The sequence below is a fragment of the Tiliqua scincoides genome, chromosome 2 (genome assembly GCF_035046505.1).
Source record: "Tiliqua scincoides isolate rTilSci1 chromosome 2, rTilSci1.hap2, whole genome shotgun sequence".
NCBI lineage: Eukaryota > Metazoa > Chordata > Lepidosauria > Squamata > Scincidae > Tiliqua > Tiliqua scincoides.
Window position 1 is genome coordinate 121,140,763 of NC_089822.1, and position 12,458 is coordinate 121,153,220.

The 12,458-nt window shown below is 44.9% G+C and overlaps 1 protein-coding gene across 1 annotated transcript; it reads right to left on the reverse strand.

Moving 5' to 3' along the window:
• Positions 1-1,406: 1,406 nt before the first annotated feature.
• LOC136641359 (hepatic lectin-like) lies at positions 1,407-10,600 on the reverse strand. The gene is made up of 6 exons (XM_066617090.1): positions 10,497-10,600; positions 8,611-8,724; positions 8,133-8,183; positions 6,712-6,863; positions 4,760-4,872; positions 1,407-2,079 (listed from the first exon to the last, which is right to left on the reverse strand). Exons 1-6 carry the CDS (start codon positions 10,588-10,590, stop codon positions 1,941-1,943), a joined length of 663 nt encoding a protein of 220 aa, XP_066473187.1. The 5' UTR covers positions 10,591-10,600; the 3' UTR covers positions 1,407-1,940.
• Between the last annotated feature and the right edge of the window lie 1,858 nt (positions 10,601-12,458).

Here is a 12,458-nt window from a genome sequence, read left to right on the forward strand (position 1 = left end):
GATTCTCAAGTGCATATTTGCTTTATAGCACTAATGCTGTAGAGGAGCCAGAGCGGGGCGGAGCTGTAAGTCTTGCACAGCTCCAAAACCCACCATGTAAGCTGCCCGTCCCCTCACTCTCAGAGCCTGTCTGGGGGCAAAAGCAATGTGGAGATGCCTCTGGGTTGCTTTCGCTCCTCGGATTGGCCCTGAGAGTGAAGGGGGAGTTTCAGAGCTGTGCAGGACTTACAGTTCCACCCCCTTGTCTCCACTACTGCACTAATGCTGTGGTGACGTTTGCAGGATTGAATCTTGTGCTTAATCCTTTCTGTAGGGTCCCTACCCTGGAGGGGCCTGGCACAGGCTTGTTCCACCCCCAGGGAGGCCTCAGATAGGCTAAAGGGGGGAGAGGGTTCCAGCACCCTTGTCCTCCTCCCTAGCAGAGCTGCCAAACCTGGCCTAGGAGCAGGAGCTGTTGACCTCACAGCTCCCTGCTTCACACTGACTGCCTCTCATCCCTGGCCTCCCTGTTTTATGGAGCAAGCCCGCCCCCTTTGGCCCCTCCCCTTCCTCCAGGTGGGGCAGAAAAGGCCTTTCCTGTGCCTGGCTTGTTTCCTGCAGTGTTCCTTGTTTGCCCTGCCAGACCCCTCTGGCTGGTTGGGGTGAGCCAACCTGCTTTGCCCCCTTCAAGGGCAGGGAAGCCTCCTCACCCTGGGCATGGGGTGCCTGCTCCAGGGTAAGTTGGGGGTCAAGGCATCTGGGAGGGGCCCCGACACTTTCCTATACACTGATCCCCCCCCCATGACTTCTTTCCCACAGCATTCTTTCCCTCAGTTTTTCCTGGATGACTCCAAGGCCAGAAATAAGTCCAGCTGGGAGAAAAAAGATATAGATGAAGGAGTTGCAGTAGAGACACATTGATGAGGAAAGCTTGAAGTATCATGCTCCTGCTGTAAGTGTTTCCCTGAAATATGCCCTTCCCATGTATTGTTAATCAAGAAAGATATATTTGTGAAGCACAGGTACCTCTGCTCTGCTGTTGTAAAGCTTACTTAGGATTGGGTTATGAGGGTGCGATCCCAATGGAAGCTAGGACCTAAGTCATAAGGCCCTGTACAGGGAATCGGTCCTTTTCCACCACAGACAGATCCTACAAGCAAGGTATGCTTATCTATGTGCACAGGGCCTTGATCTCTTTAAAGGCTACACATCTGCTGTGAATATTTCAGTCTTGGACAGTGTGAGAATCAATCAGTTGTCAACAAGATGTGTCACTATTTGCTGCTGCTATAGGAGTGAGAAGCTAGAAAACAGGATATACATATTAAATTACCAGGAAAAAAAATCAAAAAACAGTTTTTATTAAATTCCATTTATTCAAAATGCAAGATAAATCAGATTTATTTTATTTTATTTTTTAAATCAAGTTTTAAAGCAATTTTTCCCTTCAGGCATTTTGGGAGTTTTAATTTTTTCCAACTATAGGGTCAAAAGTTCCTATTCAGCAACTTGGTGGATGTATGGGTAGCTCAAATATATATACAAATAGATTCTCTCCTTTTGAACTGAATGAAGCAGTCTGCATGTGTAGAAGGATTGCTTCTAATGTGAGATTCAGAAATATTAAAAGGAAAACTGGGAACTTTATTCCAAGGGCTACAAAATGAGGTCCTGTCAAATCAGTTTGGATTAGCTGCAGAATTTCAAAATAATTAAATCCCAGAAGTCCAGAATACTGAATAATAATGTCCTAAAATCAGGAACGATTTACAAGAATGATCACATTCCAAGATGAAAGACAGATATGATATTGGAATGCCTCTTTGGAATGCATGTGCTTTCCTTTGGAAAATTATGTGGCTCCTTCTGTGCATGTTAGGGTCGAGTCTACAGCATCTGGCAATGAGGCAATTTGTTTTTCTGTTCACAAGACATCCTTTGGTCCCCCTTCAGTCTGCTGGCTATGCGTGCGGCAAAGGTCTCTCACAGATGTAGTTGCACGCATAGGTGCACTGGAGATCATTCCATTCCCCATTGGCTGCAAGATGGGCACAGTCCTCGTTGTTATCATGGTCATTGGGCTCCCCTCTGCTCCAGTGCCTGTGATTAAAGCAAGATTTTTTAAAATCTAAAACGTTCAGAATTTGACAAACATCCGTGTATTCTTTTTTTTTAATTAAAAGAAAAAGACATAACACAACAAACAAAACATTAAAGACATACACATACATTTGGGGGTGCAGGATATCATGTCACTTTTACTAATAAATCATTCCATATCTCCTATTTTATTACTATTACTCCTATTATTACTGTTAATCATCATCATCATCATCTCCTAATCCAATTTCTCTTCTACTTTTACCTCTTAATATCATTTATCATAAGTACAATATCATATATATATATATATATATATATATATATATATATAATACATTCATCTAAATGCCCCGTATTATACTTTCTAAGTATTCATTTTCAACAAAGCATAAAATGGTTTCCATTGTTCAATCTGAGTCGGTTTTCGCTGTTGATCCAAGATCTATGAAAGTCTGTCCATTTCTGCAACAATCTCTGTTTATTCTGAAGGTAGTACGTTTACAGCCCAATCCAGAGCTGCCCAGTGCCCAGAGAAACAGTGGTGCCAAAATGGCAACTGCTGTATCCTAAGTGTGCCGGGCAGCCGCTAGCATCTCCTTGGGGGAAGGGTGCAGGCCCCACAATGGGGCTACTCAAGTCTGGGCCGGCTATTTTGCCAGCACAGAGAGCCCCATGTTGGCCCGGGAGTTTTGATGGAGGGTTCTGAATCTGGTGGAGCTCTGCTCTGATGGTCCTGCCCCCATCCCGCCTTCCCCCTGCCTCGGAACGCCTCCCCCTGCCCTGACTAACCTCTCTGCTGCCTGGAGCTCATCTTCCTCCAGGTGGTGTGTCAGGCTTCCAGCTGACGCTGGGCTCAGTGTGGACCAGTGGACCCAGTGCCTTATGGCATGTTTGTGACACTCAGCGCCAGGGTAGGGCTGGCGCAGAACTCAGGATTGGGCTCTTAGCCAGTTGCAAACTCTTCCAACCTAATCTGATATTTTATGCCTATTTAAAAGCATATAATGTTCCTGCTATGGTTAGGCCATGGAGAAAGCTGCAGTGGATCCACTTACCATACACTTCAGATGTAAAATGGTTTAATAGACATACTATTAACACGCTAAAAATATATGGAAACCCTGTGGACTGCTAATCTATGCAAAAGGTTTAGAATCTCCAGCAGAAGTTTCAGGTGCATAACTGTTCCCAGGATTCTGTTGAGAATGGGGTGGATTATGGCAGTTAAACTGGAATAAAAACACTTGTGGCAGCAGAGGAGGGAACTGCCCCAGACAAGTAAGCCACATTTTGTCAACTTCTGCTTCCTGGACTTCAAGTGGTAACTTGAAGTAAAACACACATATTTACAGCACAATCCTACCCACCCGCTCTGCTGATGCAGTGGTCCCTGTACCAGCCTAGAGTGTCATAAATGTGCCATAAAACACATTTGCAACCACTCTAGTATAGGCAGCACTGGTGGGAGGGCCTGCACCTGTCTGCCGCCACCAAATCTGAGCCCCTGCCCACTGGTAAAGGTGAGTAAAGTGCTGAGTGACCTGGGGGCTGGGAGAGGGCAAATGGAGGGCTTTTCAGAAGCACAGAGGGTCTGTAATGCAAAGGGAGGAGGGTGTAAGAGTGGGTGGGACACACTAGGAAGGGGGGAAGGGATTGGGGGAGCCAGAATGCTGGCTTTACACAGGGCTGCTCCAACTTGCATCAGCTAAATAGCTAGTGCAGATCGAGTAGCCCCATTGGGCAGGCTGGGGCATTGTTCAGGATAAGGGGAAAATATCCCCTTGCCCCAAGTAGACCTCCAGCCTGCTCCTAATTAGTGCCAGATACAGCAGAGGCCACTTGGCCTCACTGTGCCACCATTAGTTAGGACTGCACTGTCACGACGCAATCCTCATGTCAGCCTGAGCCAGCACAGCCATCCCTGAGCTGGTTTCGAGTGTTGCAAATGGGCCATAAGATTGTGTCAGGCCAGGTGGCCCAGGGCCATGGGGGGAGTTGTGGGGAGGCAGGGAGGGGATGTTTCTGGTAGGGGGAGAGTAGAGCACAGGGAGGATTGGGCCTAGGAGAGGGGCAGGATTGGTGGTGCTGGCCTCTGCTGTATTCTAATCCCCTTCCTGGCCTGCCTGACATTACACTGGGCTTCCTGGATTTGTACCAGTTATATAGCTGGCACGAATCTGAGAAGCCCCATAGGGATGGCTGGGGCTTTACTGGGGGTAACGGGAAATATATTCCCTTACCCTGAGGCGACCTCCAGCCAGCTCCTAATTTGTGCTGTATACAGTACAGGCTGTGTGCCCTGACTGCATTAGGATTGGGCTCTCTGAGTATTTTTCTTCTTCATAATCAATCTATCAAGAGCAACAACAGGTGCCAAAATGTGAATTTTAAAATGGACATCTTCTAAGTTTAAAATGTGTTTGTTTTTGGTTTTAATTGCCTCCTTTTTAGAGTGGCATTTTTAATGAGATTATGCATCCTCCAGTTTGGTGGCCAGTTTGAACTTTGCAATGTTCACTATTGAATTTATGATATGGAAAATTTGAGTGAGAATTTTCACTCCCAAAAGTAAGAATTTGAATGAATAAAAAGGTCTCTTTCCAAATCTGTTTTCACTTTAACCTGACATGGGGCTGTTCCGATTTTGCATGAATTGAATGGGGTATTCAATGCTTACTTGTAGCCTTTTCTGTAATCGCTGCCATCTAACCACACCCATTTTCCTTCTGTTTCTGTATCACTGAGTCCGATCCAAAAGCATCCATTCCTGGACAAAGTCTGCAAAAAATTCTGCAAGAGAAAGCAGACCTGTGTGGTTAAGCGCACATTAACTTGAATTTTTTGTTAGAAACTGAAGGCTGGGAGAATTTGGAATTTGCTTCATGGCCCCTTTTGCGCAGAGTTCCACAAGTGTCTGTCTTGTCCCTAATATTGTTCCATAGCTACAGCAAGTCCTCACTTAAAGTTGTTGCAACTTGGATACTGCAACCTTAAGCAAAATGACTTATAATTAAACCAATTTTACTGTAGGCTAACTGATATGGGTAAACAAGAGTTAAGTTCCTACAGCATGTCTCTGGTCACAAAAACATCACCAAACTTCTAAATAAAGACCCAAAGCCTTCTAATATTAAATACTGAAATAAATGTGAGCTTTCCAGGCCAGAGAAAACCCATGCAGACATGGGGAGACCAGGCCAGCTCCAACAGACAGTGGCCCCAGCTGGGAATCAATCATTTTCTCAACAACTTTAAAATGAAACGACTTTAAGTGAAGACTTGCTGTATATTAGTGTTTTTCAAATGAAAAATACTTTTTGCCTTCAAGGAACACTTTCAACTTCAGCTTGCACAATGAAGAACCTCTGACTGTCATAGAAACTATCCACATTTCAGAGGGCTTTGGTAATTGTTCTAAAGTTTGCATGGGCCTGTTGGGCCTCATCCTTATGTTTGGCATACAGCAAATGCTAGAACATACCCAGCATTCTCTAGCCCAGGGGTGTCAAGCTTGTTTCATACAGTGGGCATTCATTCATACAGTAGCATTCATGGTGGCTGTTGAGGGCCAGAAGTGACACCATCAAGCAGATGATGGCCAGAAATAAGCACTTTGTTTTCACATAGAACTGCATTAGCTGCAAATGACAGAAGAGAAAACGTGCAAATCTTGTTCATAATTTCAAGATACAAGAGAGCCCAATTATTCCATTGAGAGAGTCCAATTATAACGGGGGTTGGAATAATGGCTTCTGGAGGCCACTTCCAGTCTGCAGGTCTTATGTTTGACACCCCTGCTCTAGCCAATACATATTAGTGGGGAACATTTGCAATGATGGACAAACATTTGCAATGATGGGCAGGAGGTCTGGTCTAGAGGGTAGAGCCTCCATTTGCCTGAAGATAACATCCGAAGGTCACCAGTTCGAAGACACTGGCACCATGAATGGTGAGACCTTGAAGCAGCTGACAAGCCTTGCCGAGTTATTCCACCTTCTCTTTGGCGGCCCTTCAAATGAGATATGAAGGAGCTGCTTGTCAGCCTGTGTGGGAGGAAACTGGAGGCCAGAATGTGATACCAGATCATAAAAGATCCATCTGAAATGTTGTGGTTCTTGAAAGACAGAACCTTCTTCAATTGTAAAAATCCCTACAGGGATTTAGAACAGCCTGCCTATGTAAACTGCCTTGAATTAAAGTCTGAGGAGAAATCTGACGACCAAGAAAGCCGGTATATAAATTCATTAAAAAAACAACAAAACTATCTTACAGGGAAGATTGCCCTCCATTTTCTCATGTAAGATTCTCATGGTCATGTTCAAGAATACCACCTTACTTCCTTGGAAGAGAAACTTACTTTAACATGCTAAAAATATTTTTGGATCCGAATGCAGTTGCATAAAGGATATACCAGCAACACACTCTGGAAGGGATACTACTCCATGACGAGAACACAATTTTCTCACCCTATGTATATGTACCAGAGCACTGTCATTTTCAAAGCAGCCTCTTTGCTCAAGGGTCAATTGTTTGATGAAGGATTTTTTCACTACTTGCATGTCACATGTAGTCTGGCCCTTACATCACAATAAGCACATACATCTTCAACCCACATTATAGCACTTCTACCTGTTTGGCTTCATCATGAATGACCACCAGGTGCGAATCCTTATCTTGGCACTGAGATCTAGCTGTGTGCCAAGTAGCCTTCTCGACGGAGAAGTAGTAACACCGATCATCAAAGTATTCCCATTCCCTGGTTCTGGATCCACATGGGAACACTGGCAAAAGAGAAAAGGCTGAGGTTCATAGTAAACACAAAGCAGTTGCTTCACACATGTCAGTAGGGGCAAATGCTCAGAGTCTTACTGTGGGTTGACTATGTCTTTTGGGTAACCCTCTCCTGGAAGCCCTTTGTAACCTGAGGTTCCTTATCTCTGTTTCCTAGATAAATATTGTAGCCTCTTTCAATGAAATTGGTCTGTTCTAGAGACTAATTGGTTATTTCTCTGTTAGGTTACAGAGCAATCCTAAGCTGCCTGGCACCCAGAGGAGCAGCGGTGCCAAAATGGCTGCTACTGCATCCTATATGCACCAGGGAGCCGCTGGCATCTCCTTGGGGGAAGGGTGCAGGCCCTGCAATTAGGCTACTCAAGTCTGCGCTGCTATTTTGCTGGCGCAGAGTTGAGAGTCTCCATGTTGGGCTGGAAATCCCAACACAGAGTTCAGGAAATGGTGGGGCAAAGCTCTGCCAGTTCCACCCCACTCCTGCCCCGCTCCCTCTCACCATCCTCCCCCTGCCCCAGAACACCTTCCCTTCCTGCTCCGACAAATCTCTCTCCTGCCTAGAGCTCTTCCTTGCTCCAGTCAGTGTGCAGTGGGCTTCTGGCTGGCACTGGGCTCAGCGTGAACTGGCGCTGAGCCGGTGCCAGCACTGACCCAGTGCTGAGTGTTGCAGGCGTGCCTTATGGCACATTTGTGATACTCAGTGCTGGCATAGGGCTGATGCTAGTAGCTCAGGATTTGGCTTATAGCCCAGGAGGCAAGGAGTTCATGATAGTCTTTGAGGGGTTAACAGTGGTGAGGCCTACAGAAGTCAGTCTGAATGTGAAAGGCCAAGAAAGCTTGGAGGAGATGCCCTCCAAACCAGGAAGAAGGGTGGGGTGCTGAATGAAATAAATGGCTGGCCAGTAGATTCTGGTGAAAAGTGAAAAGACCGAGTAGAGACAGATTGATAGATCATTAAGGAAGTTATTTGGTGAGACAGTGGAGAGTTGGTTATGATTATCTTGGAACTCCCAAATCACATCTACTTTGGCCCAGAGGTGCCAGAAGTCAAGCTGGTCTGGAAGACACAGCCTTTGATGTGGAGGGCTTGCTCTCCAAGCCCAGGCATGGGAAGCCTTGTTGGGGATGCTTTGACACAGGGAACAGGCCCTGTCTGGGGTGCTTCCTGGTAAGATGGTCAAAATTGAGTACTACTACTGTTGCCACCCTCCCCAGGCACTTATGTCCCAAACCTCACAGTTGGTTTTTGGAGAGACACTCACAATCCTTCCTCTGTTCACGCAACTGGCTCACTTTTGCAGAAACCTCTGAGGCTAAAATTGTAAGGAAAGACATATACAATATTACAGTTGCAGAACTGACATACAGACTCATTTCAAAGCAGACTTTTTTCTCATTTCCACTCTAGTTCTCTTCAGCAGTGTGGGGGGGGGGAATGGGAGTGCATCTGCTAGCCTTGTTTGCCACCTTCCTCACATTGTAGAATGTTGATCAACTGGGGTTCTAGAACACCAGGAAAAATCTCCCTGGGTTCAATTTCCTGCCTCTGCAGACAACCACTGAAGATCAAGAGTGTAGTGAACACAGCCAGTGAGTAGAGTGTCAGTGGGGAGGCAGTGGAGTTTTGACAGTCCTCTGACAGCTTAAGCATGTGAAAATCTGAATGAAAAAGAAACAACCCTCCTGCATTTTATCTTCTCTTTTAGTGAAGCATTTCAAACCTCAGAGGAATCTGATTACCTTTGGAAAAAACAAGCCCAAACAAGGTGATGATCAACAGATAAGAGAGTGCCAGCAACAGGTAAGGCAAGTAGGAGGATTTCCATTTCCATTTCCATAGGGGGATGTAGCTGCCTTTTAGAAGAGGAAAAAGAGACATTGCAACTGAGGTTGAATGGGAATTTTTTTCAGCTCTTGCATTTGAATCCAGGTTGGAGAAGAATTCAAGCCTGCCCTCCCACCCCACCTCCTTTATTATACGTTCACATTGTTCCAAATCTAGCACTGTCAAAATCCCCTAACCCATCTCTATGCCACCTTTGCAAAGGAAGTAGGGGGGAGGCAAAAAAGACCAACGGCACCTTTCTTTTATTTACACCCACACCTGCAGGCACCCACACACAAACAAGATACTTGGAATAGAATTGGCTTGGGGAGGCTGACAGAGTACTCTAATAAGGTAGGGATTCTTAAACTTTGTTATTGCAATCCCCCCCCCAAATAATACATATATTTATGCGCCCCCCCCATTATTACAGTTAATTGAGATTCACACTGAGAACCACTTAAGTAAGACAACAGACTGTCTAGTTCAGTGGTTCTCACGCATTTAGCACCAGGACCCACTTTTTAGAATGAGAGTCTGTCACAACCCACCAGAAGTGATATCATAACTGGAAGTGACATCATCAAGCAGGAAAATTTTTAACAATCCTAGGCTGCAATCCTACCCACACTTACCCAGGAGTAAGTCCCATTTACTATCATTGTTAAAACAACATACATAGTAGCTTGTTAAAAGTACAAGCCTGTAACACATGCAGTCACATTTGCATTGTCTAATACAGGGGTCTCCAAACCCCAGCCCAGGGGCCAGATGCGGCGAGTCTCTATCCAGCCCATGGCCAGCCTCTTGTCCCCTCAAAGCCTCTGGTCCACTTGACCAAACATGATTGGAGCTGTGCTCTGGTTGCATCTGGAGGGTGTTCTAAGGGCCAGAGAGGTTGAATGAATGAGCCCATTCATTCATTTATTCACTCATCTAAGTTCCATCTCTAATTTATATAAATTTTATATTTAAATTTTTTTTCTAGCCCTCTACATCGTGCCAGATATTTGATGCGGCACTCTGGTCAAAAAGTTTGGAGACCCCCTGGTCTAATATATTAAAAATAAAATATTGAAATGAATGGGACCCACCTGAAAATGGCTTGCTACCCACCTAGTGGGTCCTGACCCACAGTTTGAGAAACACTGGTCTAGCTCAGTTTTACTTATACCTACATTATAAGTGACATTCCAGGGTTTGAGACAGAAACAGATGGTTCTAAATTTGGAAGACCTGCACTGTTGAAAAGCCCCAGAGCCTGAAGTGGTGCACCACAGCTGATAGGGACTGCTGTGTCCCAGTCAAGGGATTTCAGTTCTGCAGCTTCTGACTGAAATAAGGATTAACTGAGTTGTGGAGAGGGTGGGAAGTGATTGCTGATGGAGCCATGTGGGCTAGAGGGTTTCCTTTTTGGATTCTGGACCTGCCTCAGCTCTGCCAGTGCCCAAGGTGGAGTATCTGTTGCTGCCTGCTTTTATTTAGCAATGCACTAGCAGATGTAAGAGCCAGAGGTGCCAGCTGTGTCCTCCTTTCCATGCACCCCAAATCCTGGCACTGCAATCCACTCTTGCTCTTGCTGCACTTCTCCGGAGTTCTGTGGTTGGTTCTGCTCCCAGCCTATCAGCAACATGCATGGCTGATGCCTGCTTCCCACCTGCACAACCACTTTTTTCAGATCTCAACCCTAGATATGAAAAGTTGCTTTGGTCTGAATACCGTCCCTGAGTAGCCCCTAACTCTAAAAAGATTATGTCTGGCTTGGCCCTAACTCCTAGCAAAGTCCATGCCTGGTATTTACCTGCAGTTCTTGATGCTGTGGCCATTCTGGTCTCAACCAGAATTTCTTGGTCTTTGTCTTGCTGCAGCTCATTAGTATTAGGGAGAACCATCATTCCCTCATATGTGTCCCTCACAGTGTCTCTGTGTTTCTTCTCTGGATGGGGTTTATATTCATATGCTCAGCAAATTGAGGAACTTTACTTGGAATCACGCCCAGGAGCTCCCACCACTCTGCTGCTGCCCTTTCCTAAAAAGTGCAGACGTCAGGCAGAATCCAGCCTAGTTCCTTTTTCCTCCTTTCTGGGGTTCAGAGATGGATTCCACCCTGGGAATTACATCTCCAACCTTTTCTAGGAAGGCACTTGAAGAAAAGGGTCCATCTGGGAAAGCCATACATTGCAATGTGAGGTCTTTGTTGACTGAAGGGGTGGGGGGGAGACAGAGAGAGAGAGAGAGAGAGAGAGACATAGACAGACAAACTCAACATAAAAACAGATAAAGTAGGACCAGAGCTCTGGGTCATACATTAAGCAATATTTTGAACTTTGCCTCTTGATCTCAATAATAGAATTTGATTCTTTTTCTTGCTTTATTTTTTTTTTTACTTGCTTGATAGCTTGATGTCTAGTCTGACCCAGAGCTCTGGACAGAACAGAGAATGTAACTGGCTGATTTGTAGGTTAACTTCAGTTTACATAGAGTGCTCTTATTGAGGGCAACAGGGGGTTTCCTGAGGGGTGCCAATATACAGGTATGTGATTTGGAAGTTGTTTCTCTTCATTAATTATCTTTATTTGCAGTGTGTATATACCGCCTTTGCCATAGACTCTAGGCCGTTTACAGACAGCCTGACCATTAACCCCATTTTTCAAATGGCGCATCTAGAAGTGTTGTTTTATGAGAGAAATCCATAGAACCCTCCATTTCTCATTCCACAGCGTAATCGTGCTGGAGCTCTAGCATTCCAAGCTTTCACAGGCAGCTGCAAACCAAGCCTCAGACTGGTTTTCAAGATGCTATCCATTTTTTGCCAGCTGACTCCTCCACACTCTTCCACATTCCTCCAGGATGCTTCATCCACTCCCTCCCAATCACCCATCCAAGGCCAGACAGAAGCTGATCCTGCTTAGATTCTTCAGGCAAGAAGGCAGCTCAATCTCCAGACCACACCTCCTGCCCACATAGCAAATAATATCTGACAACAGCAGCAACCACATGTCATGCAGCAGTGATAGCCCATGACTATGTCAGCCTCACCATCCTTTTGGTGTTTAAGATGGAAAATTCAAAATGGCACCTGAACACATAGTAAATCACATGGGCCACAATTACTAAGCATCTCATGTGCAAGCCTCCTCAAAACGAAAAGAATCTGCATAAAATTATTACTAATCTCTAACCTATCTATGTATTTGCTACCTCTTAAAATATCTGAAACATCATGATGTTACAAATGCCAACCAGTTTGGAGACTGATGGGACTCGTTTGAGAGGGAGTTCAGCTGTGTCAGATCCACTGTTAAAAAGGTTCTGGTAGGTATGTCAGAAGGCATACAGCCCACACAGAGAATTGAATGTTGAGTACAAAGAAACTGTACAATTAAAAATGTATATATTATTTGCTTCTTCATAGAATATTGACTTTGAGCTGCAATCAGACTGGGCTAGTGTAATGTTTGTATATGTATATAGAACCTTTATTCGCATAAATGAACAGTTAGCAATCATATACACAACAGCAAACAATAAACAGACAGCAAGAACAGAGTGAGTGACAATAAAAACTGATGTTCCTTACTTTCTAAGTAGTTACTACAGAGACAATAAACCCTTATAGTTTGGGGGAAAGTGTAAATAGCGTTTGGCGTTGTTGGATAACTAACAGAAGATAAGTGGAGATTTGTCTAACAAAGTTCTGGTATTCTGAAGCTAATAGTAGGTGGATACAGACATCATCCGAGTTCCATAAATGCGGTGGTAG

Excerpts from the sequence above, each read along its gene's own strand:
- LOC136641359 (XM_066617090.1), bottom strand. The coding sequence starts at position 10,590 with ATGATGGTTCTCCCTAATACTAATGAGCTGCAGCAAGACAAAGACCAA. Across the intron at positions 8,184-8,610 it reads TGGGCTTGTTTTTTCCAAAG|CCTCAGAGGTTTCTGCAAAA; the intron begins GTAATCAGATTC and ends TTACAATTTTAG. Across the intron at positions 2,080-4,759 it reads GATTACAGAAAAGGCTACAA|GCACTGGAGCAGAGGGGAGC; the intron begins GTAAGCATTGAA and ends CTTTAATCACAG.